This window comes from Zootoca vivipara, chromosome 4 (genome assembly GCF_963506605.1).
Source record: "Zootoca vivipara chromosome 4, rZooViv1.1, whole genome shotgun sequence".
Classification (NCBI taxonomy): Eukaryota; Metazoa; Chordata; class Lepidosauria; order Squamata; family Lacertidae; genus Zootoca; species Zootoca vivipara.
Window position 1 is genome coordinate 20,083,555 of NC_083279.1, and position 13,759 is coordinate 20,097,313.

The 13,759-nt window shown below is 47.6% G+C and overlaps 1 protein-coding gene and 1 non-coding gene across 3 annotated transcripts in view; one reads left to right on the forward strand and one right to left on the reverse strand.

The window, feature by feature from the left end:
• Window positions 1-3,571: 3,571 nt before the first annotated feature.
• On the reverse strand, window positions 3,572-3,685 carry LOC118085805 (U4 spliceosomal RNA). Its single transcript, XR_004692682.2, has one exon. It is a non-coding gene; the product is annotated as a U4 spliceosomal RNA (small nuclear RNA).
• Window positions 3,686-9,851: 6,166 nt separating this feature from the next.
• The window catches only part of PCCA (propionyl-CoA carboxylase subunit alpha), a 233,285-nt gene continuing 229,377 nt past the window's right edge, over window positions 9,852-13,759 (forward strand). Inside the window, exon 1 of one of the 2 annotated variants that reach the window (XM_035114548.2) lies at window positions 9,852-10,021. In XM_035114548.2, coding sequence (XP_034970439.2) covers window positions 9,920-10,021 — 102 coding nt within the window. In that variant the 5' untranslated portion in view covers window positions 9,852-9,919. The remainder of the gene's footprint in view (window positions 10,022-13,759) is intronic. The other variant, XM_035114547.2, reaches the window with a different exon arrangement.

Here is a 13,759-nt window from a genome sequence, read left to right on the forward strand (position 1 = left end):
GGGTCCTCACAGCCCTACACGAGACACACCCAGGGGTAGTGAGGATGAAGGCCCTTGCCAGGAGTTATGTGTGGTGGCCGGGGATTGACAGAGAGATAGAGGCCTGGGTCCAACACTGCCAGACCTGCCAAGAATCCCGCCCGGATCCCCCAAGGGCCCCAGTCCAGCCCTGGGAGTCCGCCCGACATCCATGGTCACGCTTGCACGTGGACTTCGCTGGCCCCTTCCAGGGAAAAACATTCTTCATAGTGGTGGATTCCTACACCAAATGGCTGGAGGTCGCACTGGTACCGTCCACTTCTACGGCAGCAGCCATCCGGGTACTACGTAAGCTGTTTGCAACCCACGGGCTCCCTGACACCCTCGTCTCGGACAATGGAACCGCATTCACGTCAGAGGAGTTCCAGACCTTCACAGTGCAGAACGCCATCCGCCACATCCGCTCAGCACCATTCCACCCTGCCACCAATGGCCAAGCGGAGCGCATGGTGCGGACCACCAAGGACAGCCTCCGCCGCATAACACAAGGGGACTGGGAATACCGCCTTGCCGCATTTCTTCTAGCACAGCACAGCACCCCAAGCACAACGACGGGCCGGAGCCCAGCTGAACTACTCATGGGCCGGCGCCTTGCAACTAGACTGGACCGACTTCACCCCGACAGAGCTCAGGATGAGGTAGTGGTGGGGAAAGGCAGGAACCCCCGGACATTTGTGGCCCAGGACCCAGTGTATGCAAAGAATTTTGGGGCAGGCCCAGCATGGGTACCCGCCACAGTCACCAAGGTGACCGGTCCCGTGTCGTACGAGGTACTAACAGAAGGGGGGCAATGTTGGCGCCGCCACTGCGACCAGCTACGGCGACGATTCCCAGGAGGAACCCGGGAGGAGAGCGGGACAGAGGGGTCCCAAGGGGACAGCAGGGCAGTGAGGCCTGTAGAGCGAGAGGGGTGGGCAGGGGAAGCAGAAGCAGTAGGCACAGAGGGGCGCCCCGAGGCTGGAAGGACACCGGAACCAGAGTCACAACCTAGTGGTTCAGTGGCGCCAGACCAGACAGCCCCGGCACAGCCAGCAGCCTCGGAACACGAGCCAGAACCAGAACCCCTGACCAAGGAACACCCCAGGCCACAACGCACACGGAGGCGGCCAGCAGACCTTGGGGACTACGAATGCAACTTCCCGGGCAGGACTGGAACTTAGAGGGGAGGGGTGTTATGTACTGAGCTGAATCCTAGAACAATAGGATTCAGAATCAGCGGGAGCTACCCAATCCAACTCCAGGTGGAAGTGAATCCGCAACCTGATTGGCCTGCTGGAGCAACCAATCAGGCGGCTGGCAGAAGTGAATCTGCTACCTGATTGGCCTGTAGGAGCAGCCAATCAGGCTGCAGGCAGAAGTCAATCCACAATATAATTGGCCCACAGGTGTAGCCCTGAAGTAGCCAATCACGCAAGGCCCATTGTGTAAATAATGTATATAAGCAGATGGTTTTGGGAAAAGAGCCATTCGTCTTCTCTTCTTCTCCTTGATGAATATGAGCTGAATAAAGAGCATGAAATTCACTCTCGACTCCGAGTATATTTCAGAGGACCTAAACAATTACCGCCCAGTCAGCCTGACATCAATACCAGGAAAGATTCTAGAGCAGATCATTAAGCAAACAGTCTGTGAGCACCTAGAAAGGAACGCTGTGATCATTAAAAGTCAGCATGGGTTTCTGAAAAATAAGTCATGTCAGACTAATCTGATCTCATTTTTTTGACAGAATTACAAGCCTGGTATATGAAGGGAATGCTGTGGATATAGCCTATCTTGATCTCAGCAAGGCCTTTGACAAGGTGCCCCATGATATTCTTGTAAAGAAGCTGGCAAAATGCGGGCTAGACAATGCTACCATTCAGTGGATTTGTAACTGGCTGACTGACCGAACCCAAAGGGGGCTCATCAATGGCTTCTCTTCATCCTGGAGAGAAGTGACTAGTGGGGTGCCACAGGGTTCTGTCTTGGGCCCAGTCTTATTCAACATATTCATCAATGACTTGGATGATGGGCTTGAGGGCATCCTGATCAAGTTAGCAGATGACACCAAATTGGAAGAGGTGGCTAATACCCCAGAGGACAGAATCACAATTCAGAATGACCTTAACAGATTAGACAACTGGGCCAAAGCAAACAAGATGAATTTTAACAAGGAGAAATGTAAAGTACTACACTTGGGGGGGGGGGAATGAAAGGCACAAATACATGATGGGAGACACCTGGCTTGAGAGCAGTACATGTGAAAAGGATCTAGGAGTCCTGGTAGACCACAAACTTGACATGAGTCAACAGTGTGATGCAGCAGCTAAAAAAGCCATGCAATTCTGGGCTGCATCAATAGGAGTATAGCGTCTAGATCAAGGGAAGTAATAGTACCACTGTATTCTGCTCTGCTCTGGTCAGACCTCACCTGGAGTACAAGCTGGTCAGACCTCACCTGGAGTACAAGCTGGAACGTGTCCAGAAGAGGGCAACCAAAATGGTCAAAGGCTTGGAAACAATGCCTTATGAGGAACGGCTTAGGGAGCTGGGTATGTTTAGCCTGGAGAAGAGAAGGTTAAGGGGTGATATGATAGCCATGTTCAAATATATAAAAGGATGTCATATAGAGAAGGGTGAAAGATTGTTTTCTGCTGCTCCAGAGAAGCGGACACGGAGCAATGTATTCAAACTGCAAGAAAGAAGATTCCACCTAAACATTAGGAAGAACTTCCTGACAGTAAGAGCTGTTCGACAGTGGAATTTGCTGCCAAGAAGTGTGGTGGAGTCTCCTTCTTTGGAGGTCTTTAAGCAGAGGCTTGACAGCCATATGTCAAGAATGCTTTGATGGTGTTTCCTGCTTGGCAGGGGGTTGGACTGGATGGCCCTTGTGGTCTCTTCCAACTCTATGATTCTATGAAATATGCATACACATAGGCAGAGATGAAGGTAGATTGCACATGTTAGTCAAATTCCTATTACGTTTTACCATAATTATGACCTCAGTGTTGAATATGGATGATCCCCAACCCTCTGAACTCCTTAGTACTTTAAGCTGTCCACTTCACAGAAATACCTAGAACATAGACCATATTGTGGCCTTTGCCCCTCTTAAGATCCATTTGAGACTAACCCTGGAATTTATAGGTGTATTGGAGAATAGCAGAGGTAGCTTGTTCCTGGTACACACTAATGATGACAAAGCTCTAAGCAGGATGTGTTCCACATAGTAGGGGGGAAATGTTCATTTTGCTGCCCAGTCTTCTTCCAGCAAGCCATAACCTGGCCCTTAAACAACTCTCAGCACATGATAATATTTCCCATTATGCCAAGAGCCCTGTAAACTATTTAACATCCAGGGCTAGCCATATGGCCTTTTTCAAATGCACCTGCTCAAGCCAAGTAGAACTGCAGTTTAGAGAGAGCATTTGTGACTTTGTGGGCAATTATTGCCTACAGTTGAAACTCATTTATAGTAGGGATTTTGGTCTCTCTGTGTGTGAGATAAATCTGTATTTATTTTAAACCAAATATACCAAGGAAAACCATTTAACATTTTCGAATGCGCTAAATTTCCATTTTATTTACTGTATTTTTATTTTCATTTTAGCAATAATCATGCCTTGGATTAACCTCATTGGCTATGATACTTCCACTGCGCAAAGCTTTTTCTATCTCTCTAAATTTCCATTTAAAGGAATTCTGAGTGTGTCTACAAATTACAAAGAGATCTTAAGGTAGTTGCGGAATGCAGAATGCAAAATTAGGACAAATTGTACTTTTATATTTTGTTGGAAGCCGCCCAGAGTTGTTGGGGAAACCCAGTCAGATGGGCGGGGTATAAATACAACAACAACAACAACAACAACAACAACAACAACATACAGTATACAACATTTATATCCCCCCTTTCCTCCAGGAAAGAAGAAGAAGAAGAAGAAGGGGGGAGGAGGAGGAGTTTGGATTTGATATCCTGCTTTATCACTACCCGAAGGAGTCTCAAAGTGGCTAACATTCTCCTTTCCCTTCCTCCCCCACAACAAACACTCTGTGAGTTGAGTGGGACTGAGATACTTCAAAGAAGTGTGAGTAGCCCAAGGTCACCCAGCAGTTGCATGTGGAGGAGTGGAGACGCGAACCCGGTTCCCCAGATTACGAGTCTACCGCTCTTAACCACTACACTACACTCCACTCAGTGTGGAACTTTAGGTAGTACATATAGGTTTCCCAGGCTGTAGCCGTACCCTCACTTCTTCTGGATGGGTGCTGCATCTCATTTACCTTCAGATCCTATCTGGGACCAAATAATCCCCCCCCCCAGCAAAATGAAGTGAATGGCTAGCAATTGCTTAGTTTAAGGATCACAGGGCAGTTTACAAAATAAAAACACAACCATACCATAGTAACAAACTTACACTCCCACACACTCACAGTTTAATAGGCCATAGATTATTTAATTAGCCAAAGGCGTAAGAGTATTTGTATGGTGCCTAAAGATATGCAACAAAGGCGTTAGACAAGGCTTCCTGGGAAGAGCATTCCACAAGTGGGGAGCCACTGCAGAAAAGGCCTGTTATCATACTGCTGCCCTCTGGACCTTCTGAGCAGAAGGCACATGAATAAACACCTCAGATGATGTTCGCAGGGTCTGGGTTGGTTCATATGGGGAGAGGCCATCCTTAAGGAGTATAGTATAGAATAGTGTAGAATGCTGCTGCAAGATAGCATTCTTGGAGCACGTGCATGAAGTCATATATAACATACTAGTGGATTTTAGCCCGTTTAAAAACGGGCGCTAGAGGAAGCGGCCTGCCGGGACTGGCTTGGCGGTGGCGGGTCTTCCCGCCACCACCAAGCCAGTTCGCAGCGGGGGCTTTTCGCCGTTTGCCTTCCCCTGGGGGAGGCAAACGGCGAAAAACCTCGCCGCGCCGCAATTCGGCTCCGGGACTGGCTTGGCGGTGGCGGGTCTTCCCGCCACCGCCAAGCCAGTCCGCAGTGGGGGTTTTTCGCCGTTTGCCTTCCCCTGGGGGAGGCAAACGGCGAAAAACCCCGCCGCGCCGCAAATCGGCTCCGGGACTGGCTTGGCGGTGGCGGGTCTTCCCGCCACCGCCAAGCCAGTCCGCAGCGGGGGGTTTTCGCCGTTTGCCTTCCCCTGGGGGAGGCAAACAGCGAAAAACCCCGCCGCGCCGCAATTCGGCTCCGGGACTGGCTTGGCGGTGGCGGGATGTTTCCGCCACCGCCAAGCCAGTCCGCAGCGGGGGCTTTTCGCCGTTTGCCTTCCCCTGGGGGAGGCAAACGGCGAAAAACCCCGCCGCGCCGCAATTCGGCTCCGGGACTGGCTTGGCGGTGGCGGGTCTTCCCGCCACCGCCAAGCCAGTCCGCAGCGGGGGCTTTTCGCCGTTTGCCTTCCCTCGAGGGGGAGGCAAACGGCGAAAAACCCCGCCGCGCCGCAATTCGGCTCCGGGACTGGCTTGGCGGCGGCGGGAAAAAGGGGAGGAATTCCTCCCCTTCTTCCCGCCGCTGCCAAGCCAAAGCGGGCCTCCCTCCGCGCCCGCTGCCGCTTCGGCTTCCTCGGGTTCCCCGAGGAAGCGCCGTCCCATGCCGGAGGTGTGCGGCAAGGCTGCCGGGGGGGGGAGCGCTTCTCTCCCCCGCCGCCTCACCGCGCACCTCCAGCATGAGACTGGGCTTCGGAGCGGCGGTTGGCGGAGCGGCAGTTGGCTGTTCCCTGTGTCCCGAGAGCACGGGTCCAATCCCTGTGTCCCTGGTTGTCCCTCCGTCCAATCCCTGTGTCTCTGGGGGACATGCGCAGTACCCCAGGGACACACGGGACATCTGGACGCAGGGACAACATGGACATTATTGTATAGGATTTTGCAGAAATTGCGCTGGCTGCCCATATGTTACTGGGTCTAGTTTAAGGTGCTATTATGAACTTTTAAAGCTGCCTACAGTCTGGGACCCAGTTCCTTGTCAAAGCACCTTCCACATTAATCACTGTGGTCAATAGAGGGGGGCCTTCTTTGTCCTTTTCCTGGTGGGCTTGGCTTAATGTGCAGTGAGGCAACAGAGATAAAAGTTTTCTTTATTGTTGTGGGCCCCTAACTGCCTTCCCATGGAGGTATGGATGGTAGAAACTGATGAGATCAGTTCCACCACCAAGTGAGAACATTTAAAATATTATCTCTGACATTCAGGATAAATGAGTGATTAGTGCTGATTTTTAAATTTTCTTGTGCTGCTGTGTTAGATTTTTTAAAAATGTGTATTTTATTTGATTGTAAATTCTGTAATTTATTAGAAAATGCCCTGGAATCACTATGAAGGGCTGTCTACAACTTAGAGAAACACTGATGTATTTTTGTTTTATTTATCTATTTCAGCCACTCTATTCTATTCCCCTCTGTCAGGTTGCCTGGTTTCCCCCTACTCCAGTATCTCAATATTCTGTGCCATTAAGCTATTATGAGACTGTTTGGGGGGTTCTTTTCCTAAGTCCCCACCCCCTTTTGTACATGTACATACCTTCACGTTACCGCAAGTCTGCTGGTACTTCTGTCTTGTGCATGGGTGGTGTTGTTTGGCTAAGAACAAACATAGGAAGACACAAATCGGTATTAATATAGAATTTCTGTTGGCTGAAGGATAGTTCAGAGCATGCCACTTTGACCCAATTGTCCTCATTAGTCACATCTGAAAGGTGAATGAAATCAAGAACGTTCTTCTTTTAGATTCCCCCCCTTGAGTCTTTCATCCACCTTCCTATTGGTTTGTCCTTGATTTCCCTGATAGCAGGCGAGCTGGCCTATAGTTAAACAAGGACAGTCTGTTTGCCCTTTTAAAAATATTGACACAACATCAGCTCAGGATACCACGTGCTGAGAAAGTGGCTTACCGCTTGAATGCTGTTTGCATGGCAGGCATTAACCTTTAAGGAGTGAGCGAGTCTGAAACCTATTTACTATGGAAAAAGCACTTTGCTTTCACTGTAAATTAAAGATCAGAGCTTGTGCAGACATAAATTATTTTCTTTGTTATTTCTCCTTAGTAGTTGACCCACTGCTTTCCCATTTAGTACACAGATATTCAGATGAAGGCATGACGGTTAAAAAAACTGGTCTGGCAGGTGGTGAAATTCCATCAATAGCAACCATGTGAAATATTCTGAGTTTTTTTTATCCACAAGTTCTCTAATAGAAGCTCTAGCTTTTCCTTGTGGTTTTTTATTATCATTATCATTGGTTTTTAATAGGGTAGCCACTGAATGCATTGCCAGATAAAGAGGCCAAAAGGTGTGTGAATCACAATCAAATAATTTCATTTTGCATTGCAGGTTTTGTAATTTTAAGGATGCATAAACAGTTCGACATTATTTTCCACACAAGTTTTTCTTTGAGACTAAAGATGGTTTGGTCTTCTTCCCCCACCCCACCCTACTGATATGCATTTTGCCCTTTGTTTCCCCCCAAATATTTTTTTTCTGGTGCCATCACTGAAATAATGGAAGCTAAGAAAGAGGAAGCAAAGCTGGAAAATACAGGAAGAAAATAAAGTATCTGTAAAATAAGGATTGGTGAGGTATCTATCAACAAGTTATGTCACTATTAAATCAGCCAGATATGTTGGTCAGAGTGAACACTCTCCAGTAGAATTTATTTGTAATGTCAGAGTTGTAACTGAGCCATAGTCTTGCATGCAAGTTTAGTTCTTAAGACACCTACCATGCAGGGTTGCTCTGAGGATGAATGAGATATGCAGGGCCGTCTTAAGCATGTCGGGTGCCCGGGCGCCGTGGTGCGATGATCGCTTCGGCGCCCCCCGCCCCACCCCGCTTCTCATTGCGGTGGGCGGGCGTAGTGCTGCCGCAGTGGGCGCAGCCACGCAGCGCACCCCTGGTGGCCCGGCACCCTGCACCACCTGGGCTTGCCTTAGAGCCGGCCATGGAGATATGTGTTGCTAGAAACCTAAATAATATATTGGCAGGGTTAGGGTACCCATGAACTGGCTGCCTCTAGGTTATGTAACAGCTGGTTTGATCAACCAGCAACTGATTCAGATAATAATATGCTTCTCTATTTATGGATTGGGGTCACAAATGCCAGGACCAGAGGGCCATCCTCTGCTGAGCACTTCTATTATACGCATTGGGTGGTGGTCAACTAGGTTTTACTTACGAGTAGACACACTAAAATGAATGAACATGACTAAGTTAGGTCCATTAATTTCAATGGGTCTACAATTAATAAAATACAGTATAGTTGAATACCATCCATTACCTATACTGTATAGGCTAAGTGCCTTGTGAGACCAGCCAGCAGTATTGACAAGGACTAGGTAGTCCAGTCTAGATGTTCTGTTGTATGGTGGAAAAGAAGGGTGGGGAGAGGAACATATAGGCCTTCTCTTGTCTGTCTTCCGTGTATGAATGCTGGATACTGTCACTGACTGTATAGTCACTGTTCCAGTGAACTTTTGAAGCTAACAGAAAGCTGATAAGGAAAACCTAAACTGCCACCCTTTAGTATTCTGGCTGAGAACTGCCCTATGACTTTTCCCCTCTGTTCACATTGCAAGTGAAATGATTGTCCTGCAAGGTTAATCTTTAACTTCTGGGGGATTTCAGAGCAATATTGGCTGCCAATGCATGTTGGCTGGGAAGGAAAAACCTTATCTGAACTGGAATCATACTGGACAAGAGGTGTTCTCTTTCACTGTTAGATGTTTGGAGGATGCAGGGAACAACATCTATGGCTGTAAGCTACCCACAAGGGCATACTTGTAATGTACTTACTTTTTAATAAGCTTTAGTAGGTCATCTGTGGAAACACTCTGGAGCAGGTGTGGGTAATCTAGACTTCAGATATTCAACCTAAATGTATTGGGCCTAGGGTCGTTAGAATCATAAGGTCATCTAGTCCAAACTCCTGCAATGCTTCCTGCTATTTGAACCTCTCTGCATTATAGGAATTATGGGATAGCACTCCTGATGCCATGATACCATTAAAAAACAAGAAGTGAGCTACTCTGGTTGAGAACTGCAGACAAGTTTCTCCGCAATTCCAACATAAGACTCTGTGATAGTTGACTATGATATAGCCGGGATGGCAAATAAGGACTGGAGTCATGGACATAGCCAAGATTTATGTTTGGGGGGGGGGAGGGGCAGGCAGGACGGACACCCACCTGCCATCATCCTTTGTCTGGCTCTGCTAGCAGATTCGGAATGAAATGTGTCAACAACAGCTGCTTTAAATTAACTTTCGTTTGACCCCAGGTACTCAGAAATATCTGTCAAAACAATTCCCGCTTTTAGTTAAGTATTTTTATTTATTTACTTGATTTAGGGGGAGGCAACTGCGCCCCCATGGGTGTAGCCAGGGGGGCAGCTGCCCCCCTAAATTAATAATAATAATAATAATAATAATAATATACATAGCTAACTGAGGTTTTGCTTCCTCCCCCTAACAAAAATCCTAGCTACGTCCATGGCTTGAAGTGGTGGAAGTGCAAGGTAGAAAGCTCGCCGGCGCGTTGGCGAAGCGCGAGAAAGGAGATTGCGCGGTCCTGACCACGCTCCCCCGCCCAAGTATACAGGTGCTGGTGCTGCGTCCATAAGAGTTCTCCTCTCTAGCTACCGTGCTTATTCACAAATCGCCCACGAGCCCCTCCAGCCCGTTCTGTCTGCGGCTCGGGCCCCGCCCACCGCCGCGCACCCCTCCCCTTCCTCTCCGCTGGGAAGCGGTCGCCCCGCCTCATCAGAGGAGAGGCGCGCGAGCCGAGGCTGGACGGGAGGAGGCGTGTGTCTTTTCGCTCGCCGGAGCGGCTCCTGATTGGTAGAGATGCGGCGAGGTGAAAGGGCGGCCCATAGGCCGCTTGAGGTAGAGCTCCGGAGGCTGAGCCAACGATGATGGCGGCGGCGGCCTCTCTACGCCGGGTGGGCGCTTGGCAGCAGCGGCAACAGCAGCAGCGGCGCGGAGCTCTGGAGCGGCTGTTCAGGGCGCGAACGGTGAGGCGCCCGAGCTGCACCCCCCTCAAGCGGGTAGTGGGAGGGACGGGCGAGTCCCGCAGCTGCAAGTCAACCTGAGGGGGCGAGGCGTTCGTCCCCTCGAACCGGCCCTGGCGTCCCTGACTGAGGAGGGCTCCCCCTGCCCCGGCGTCCTGGCATGTGCTGGCTGAAGCGCCCACGAACTGGGTCGGGAACGTTTGCGCGCACGCGGAGGGCGGCAGATGGTTAAGTGCAACGGGAGGCGCCTGGGCGCAGCTCTCCCTTCGGGTTTGCAAGCGTGTCTCTCTCGTCAGCATGGAGGTTGCGGGCGCCGCGCAAGTGCCCGTGTCACGCCTGTCTTGTCATGTTGCAGCTGCGTACCTATTGGCTTGAAATGCGCGGCGGGGTCTCAGGTGTCTGCGGGTAAAGGGTTTGCAAGCGAAGGCGGTGGACGTCGTCTCCTCTCCACCTACCCGCGTTTGGGAAGCGCCTTCTCTAACAGCGCGGTGAAAGAGGGGTCCTTTGTGATGCTCCTGTGTGGTGATGCGTGTCAAACGCGGAGAAAATCCTGTGCAAGAGGTAGCGCGTAGAGTAGCATAGGCGTCCTTGTGAATGGTTCCTTCAGTAGCACCTTAAAGACCAACTAAGTTTATATTTTGGTATGAGCTTTCATGTGCATGCACACTTCTTCAGATACACTAGAAACAGAAGTGTCAGACCCTATATATATACAGAGGGTGGTGGGGGTGGGTGGGAATGGGAGATGGGCTGATGGGAGTGGTAAACCTGTAGATGGCTGTTAATGGCTGCTGATGGCTGCAATTAGTCCTGGGCTGAGGTGCTAAAGAAAGCTTGATCATGCATAATGAGATAAGAATCCGATGTCTCTATTCATCCCAGGTGCTTCCATGGTTTTAAGCTTGGTAATGATTTCCAATTCTTGTGAGTGGTGTCACCTTCCTCCCAGAGGATGTTTGCCTTACTTTATGGCTTGACTGCAAGTGTCTGTTTAAGAGCATATGAACTAATGCTTAGGCTGAGGAATGCTATACCTGTAATATGGTTCCAAAAGTTCTTGTAGGTTCCAGTGTTAGACATCACACCTTTGAAGGCTAATATGCTATTTTCTCTCTCTTTTGCTCTGGCTAACTGTGTTGTGCAGAGGTAGTGAAGAGCACATATTGTGATCAGGTAGGCAGACACTGCAATCTGTGACCTGGGTTTTGAATTTGTCATAATCACTTTCACCTTTGGCTACTCTGAAGTCCATATAATCAACAAATACCTGTGTTTTATTGAAGCCCTATCCTAATGAATTTTTGACTGACATAGGTGGAAAGTGATACTGAAATATCATCATGCTTGCCCTAAATGACTTTATTTTCTTTGCTCAGAGAAAATTCAAGAGTGAAGGATCCAGAGTCCTACGGAAGGTGGACTTAAAAAAAAAAGACAGGATATTCATAATTTAGTATCCCTGTAATTGCTTTTTATAGAGAGAGCACAAAACCCCATATTGTTCATCCATACACTGAAAGTTTGCTCTGGCATGGCACTTCTTCAGTTCAGGTGTTACATCATACTTTGAGTTTTCATGCTTTCTAACAGTGTTTGTATGTCCCATTCTGACAGTACTATCCAAATACATTTTAATGAGAATTATAAAGCAGGTGCAGGAATAATACTGAGGGCCAGTTATTGAAAAATTAACATCTTTATACTTGTATGCACAGAATTTCTCTTAACAATAATTTGTCGATATTCATGTATAATATGTATGGTATATACAGTTATCAGCTGCTCTTTAAAGAGTAAGAACAGCCCTCAATCTATGATGCAGGATCTGGAGGAAGAGAATGAGATGGCCATTCTTTTGCTAGTTACAGGTGGTCTGACGTAGTCAAAGCAAAAAATAAAAAAATTCCTTCCAGTAGCACCTTAGAGACCAAGTTTGTCATAGGTATGAGCTTTCGTGTGCATGCACACTTCTTCAGATACTGTACTTCTTTTGCTAGTAAGCTTATGCAGTGATGTGATGATGTCACATGGATGTGTGGACAATACTGCAACTAGTTTGCCACCATTGCCATTTCAGTATGGCTGAGATATATATGTTTTTGTTGACTGAGTACTTCATTACTTGGCATGGTAATTAGATTTTAAAAATATCCAAGTAGCTAAGGAGAGTTAAAAAACAATGACTATCTGACTCTCCCCTCCAAACACGGGTGTGACATCCCTTGTAATTGAGTCTAAGTTAACTTGTTCACCTTAAATAGTCTCAGGAAGTTCTGCCACAATAGCTAACATGCTTATGAAGTGTTTTGGAAGTCTGTCTTCTGTTAAAATTAAACCTTTAATTACAGGTTAGATAGGTAAATGTTTAATTTCTGTTAGAGTTAAAAATTAAAGTTCACAGTGAAACGGTTGAAAGGGTACATTTATCCCCATAAATCTCAAATTACCTGCTTTGCATAAATCTGAATTAAACTACCACCGTCACCTAACATAACTAGCTGTAAATGCTTTGTAGTGGAAGTTCAGTTAGAGACTTATCAGGCCATTACAACATTGACTGTACAATATAAAACATAGTGAGCATTAACCACCCATTTAACCTGTAGCAGTTTGGTAGTTGCAAGCAAGTTTAGGTTAGTAACTATGAAAAGCTAATGTATAAAACTACAGGGGTGTGATAGGCCTGCTTAGGCCAGTCCTGTTCTTACAGTTGGTGCTGCCACACCATACCTGTAGGGACCAAGCTGGACAAGAAGCTGCAAGATCTGTGACTGAATTTTGTTTTAGTCCAAAACAATCATGGGGATATAAGCCCATATTGAGTCCCCTACCTTGCACCTTTTTCAGGGTCTAATGCAGGGTGTACCAAACTTGGGTCTCCAGCTGTTTTTGGACTACAACTCCCATTATTCCTAGCTAGCAGAACCAGTGGTCAAGGATGATGGGAATTGTAGTCTAAAAAAATCCCAGGTTTGGTAAACCCTGGTCTAATGGGTTCCACTGTTGCAGTTATTTTTGCTGTGTGGGGAACATACCTTTGCCTGTGTATTTTCCACTGCAGCATCTTGGGAGATTCTCAGTTCTCCTTTCTCGGTCTGATTGCTGACCTGCTCCTACTTTGGACACTCCCTTAATGAGTTCTGATAATGCTCACTCATGTTGGTCTCATGTACTGTACTTGCCAAGTTAGGAGCTGCTGAGAGGCAGTATTATGTTCCTTTCACTAGCCCACTGAGTGGCCTGGGAGCACACAGTGATTTAGTATTGTTGAAGATGTGATTGGGAGACTATCGAGAGCCTCTATAAGCTGGTCTAATCTTTATAAGGAAGAATATTACTGTGCAGTATTTATGGCAAAATGACAGTTACTGTCCCCAAATCCTAACTACATTGTGTAGCGTAATGGTGCCATTACATGTGACTGTGGATTGACAAGAAAACAGGTTCAGTATGCTCTGATCATCTAGTTAAGGAACAAGTCATGTACCAAGTCTCCCTGGTAGGTAGCCACTTTTATTTGTGAAAAGCAATAGGGGCGGACTTGGGTAATATGGCTCCCTGAGTAAGGACAAAATTTGGTGCTCCTTCAATACCCACTTCACCTTCTGTTATGCACATGCCTCAAGTACACTCTGTCATAGTTGCAACAACTCAATTGCCCATCTGACCAGGGCCTAACTTTGAGTAGCTACCCATATAAATATAGGTTTTATACTACTAAAGGTAAAGGGACCCCTGACC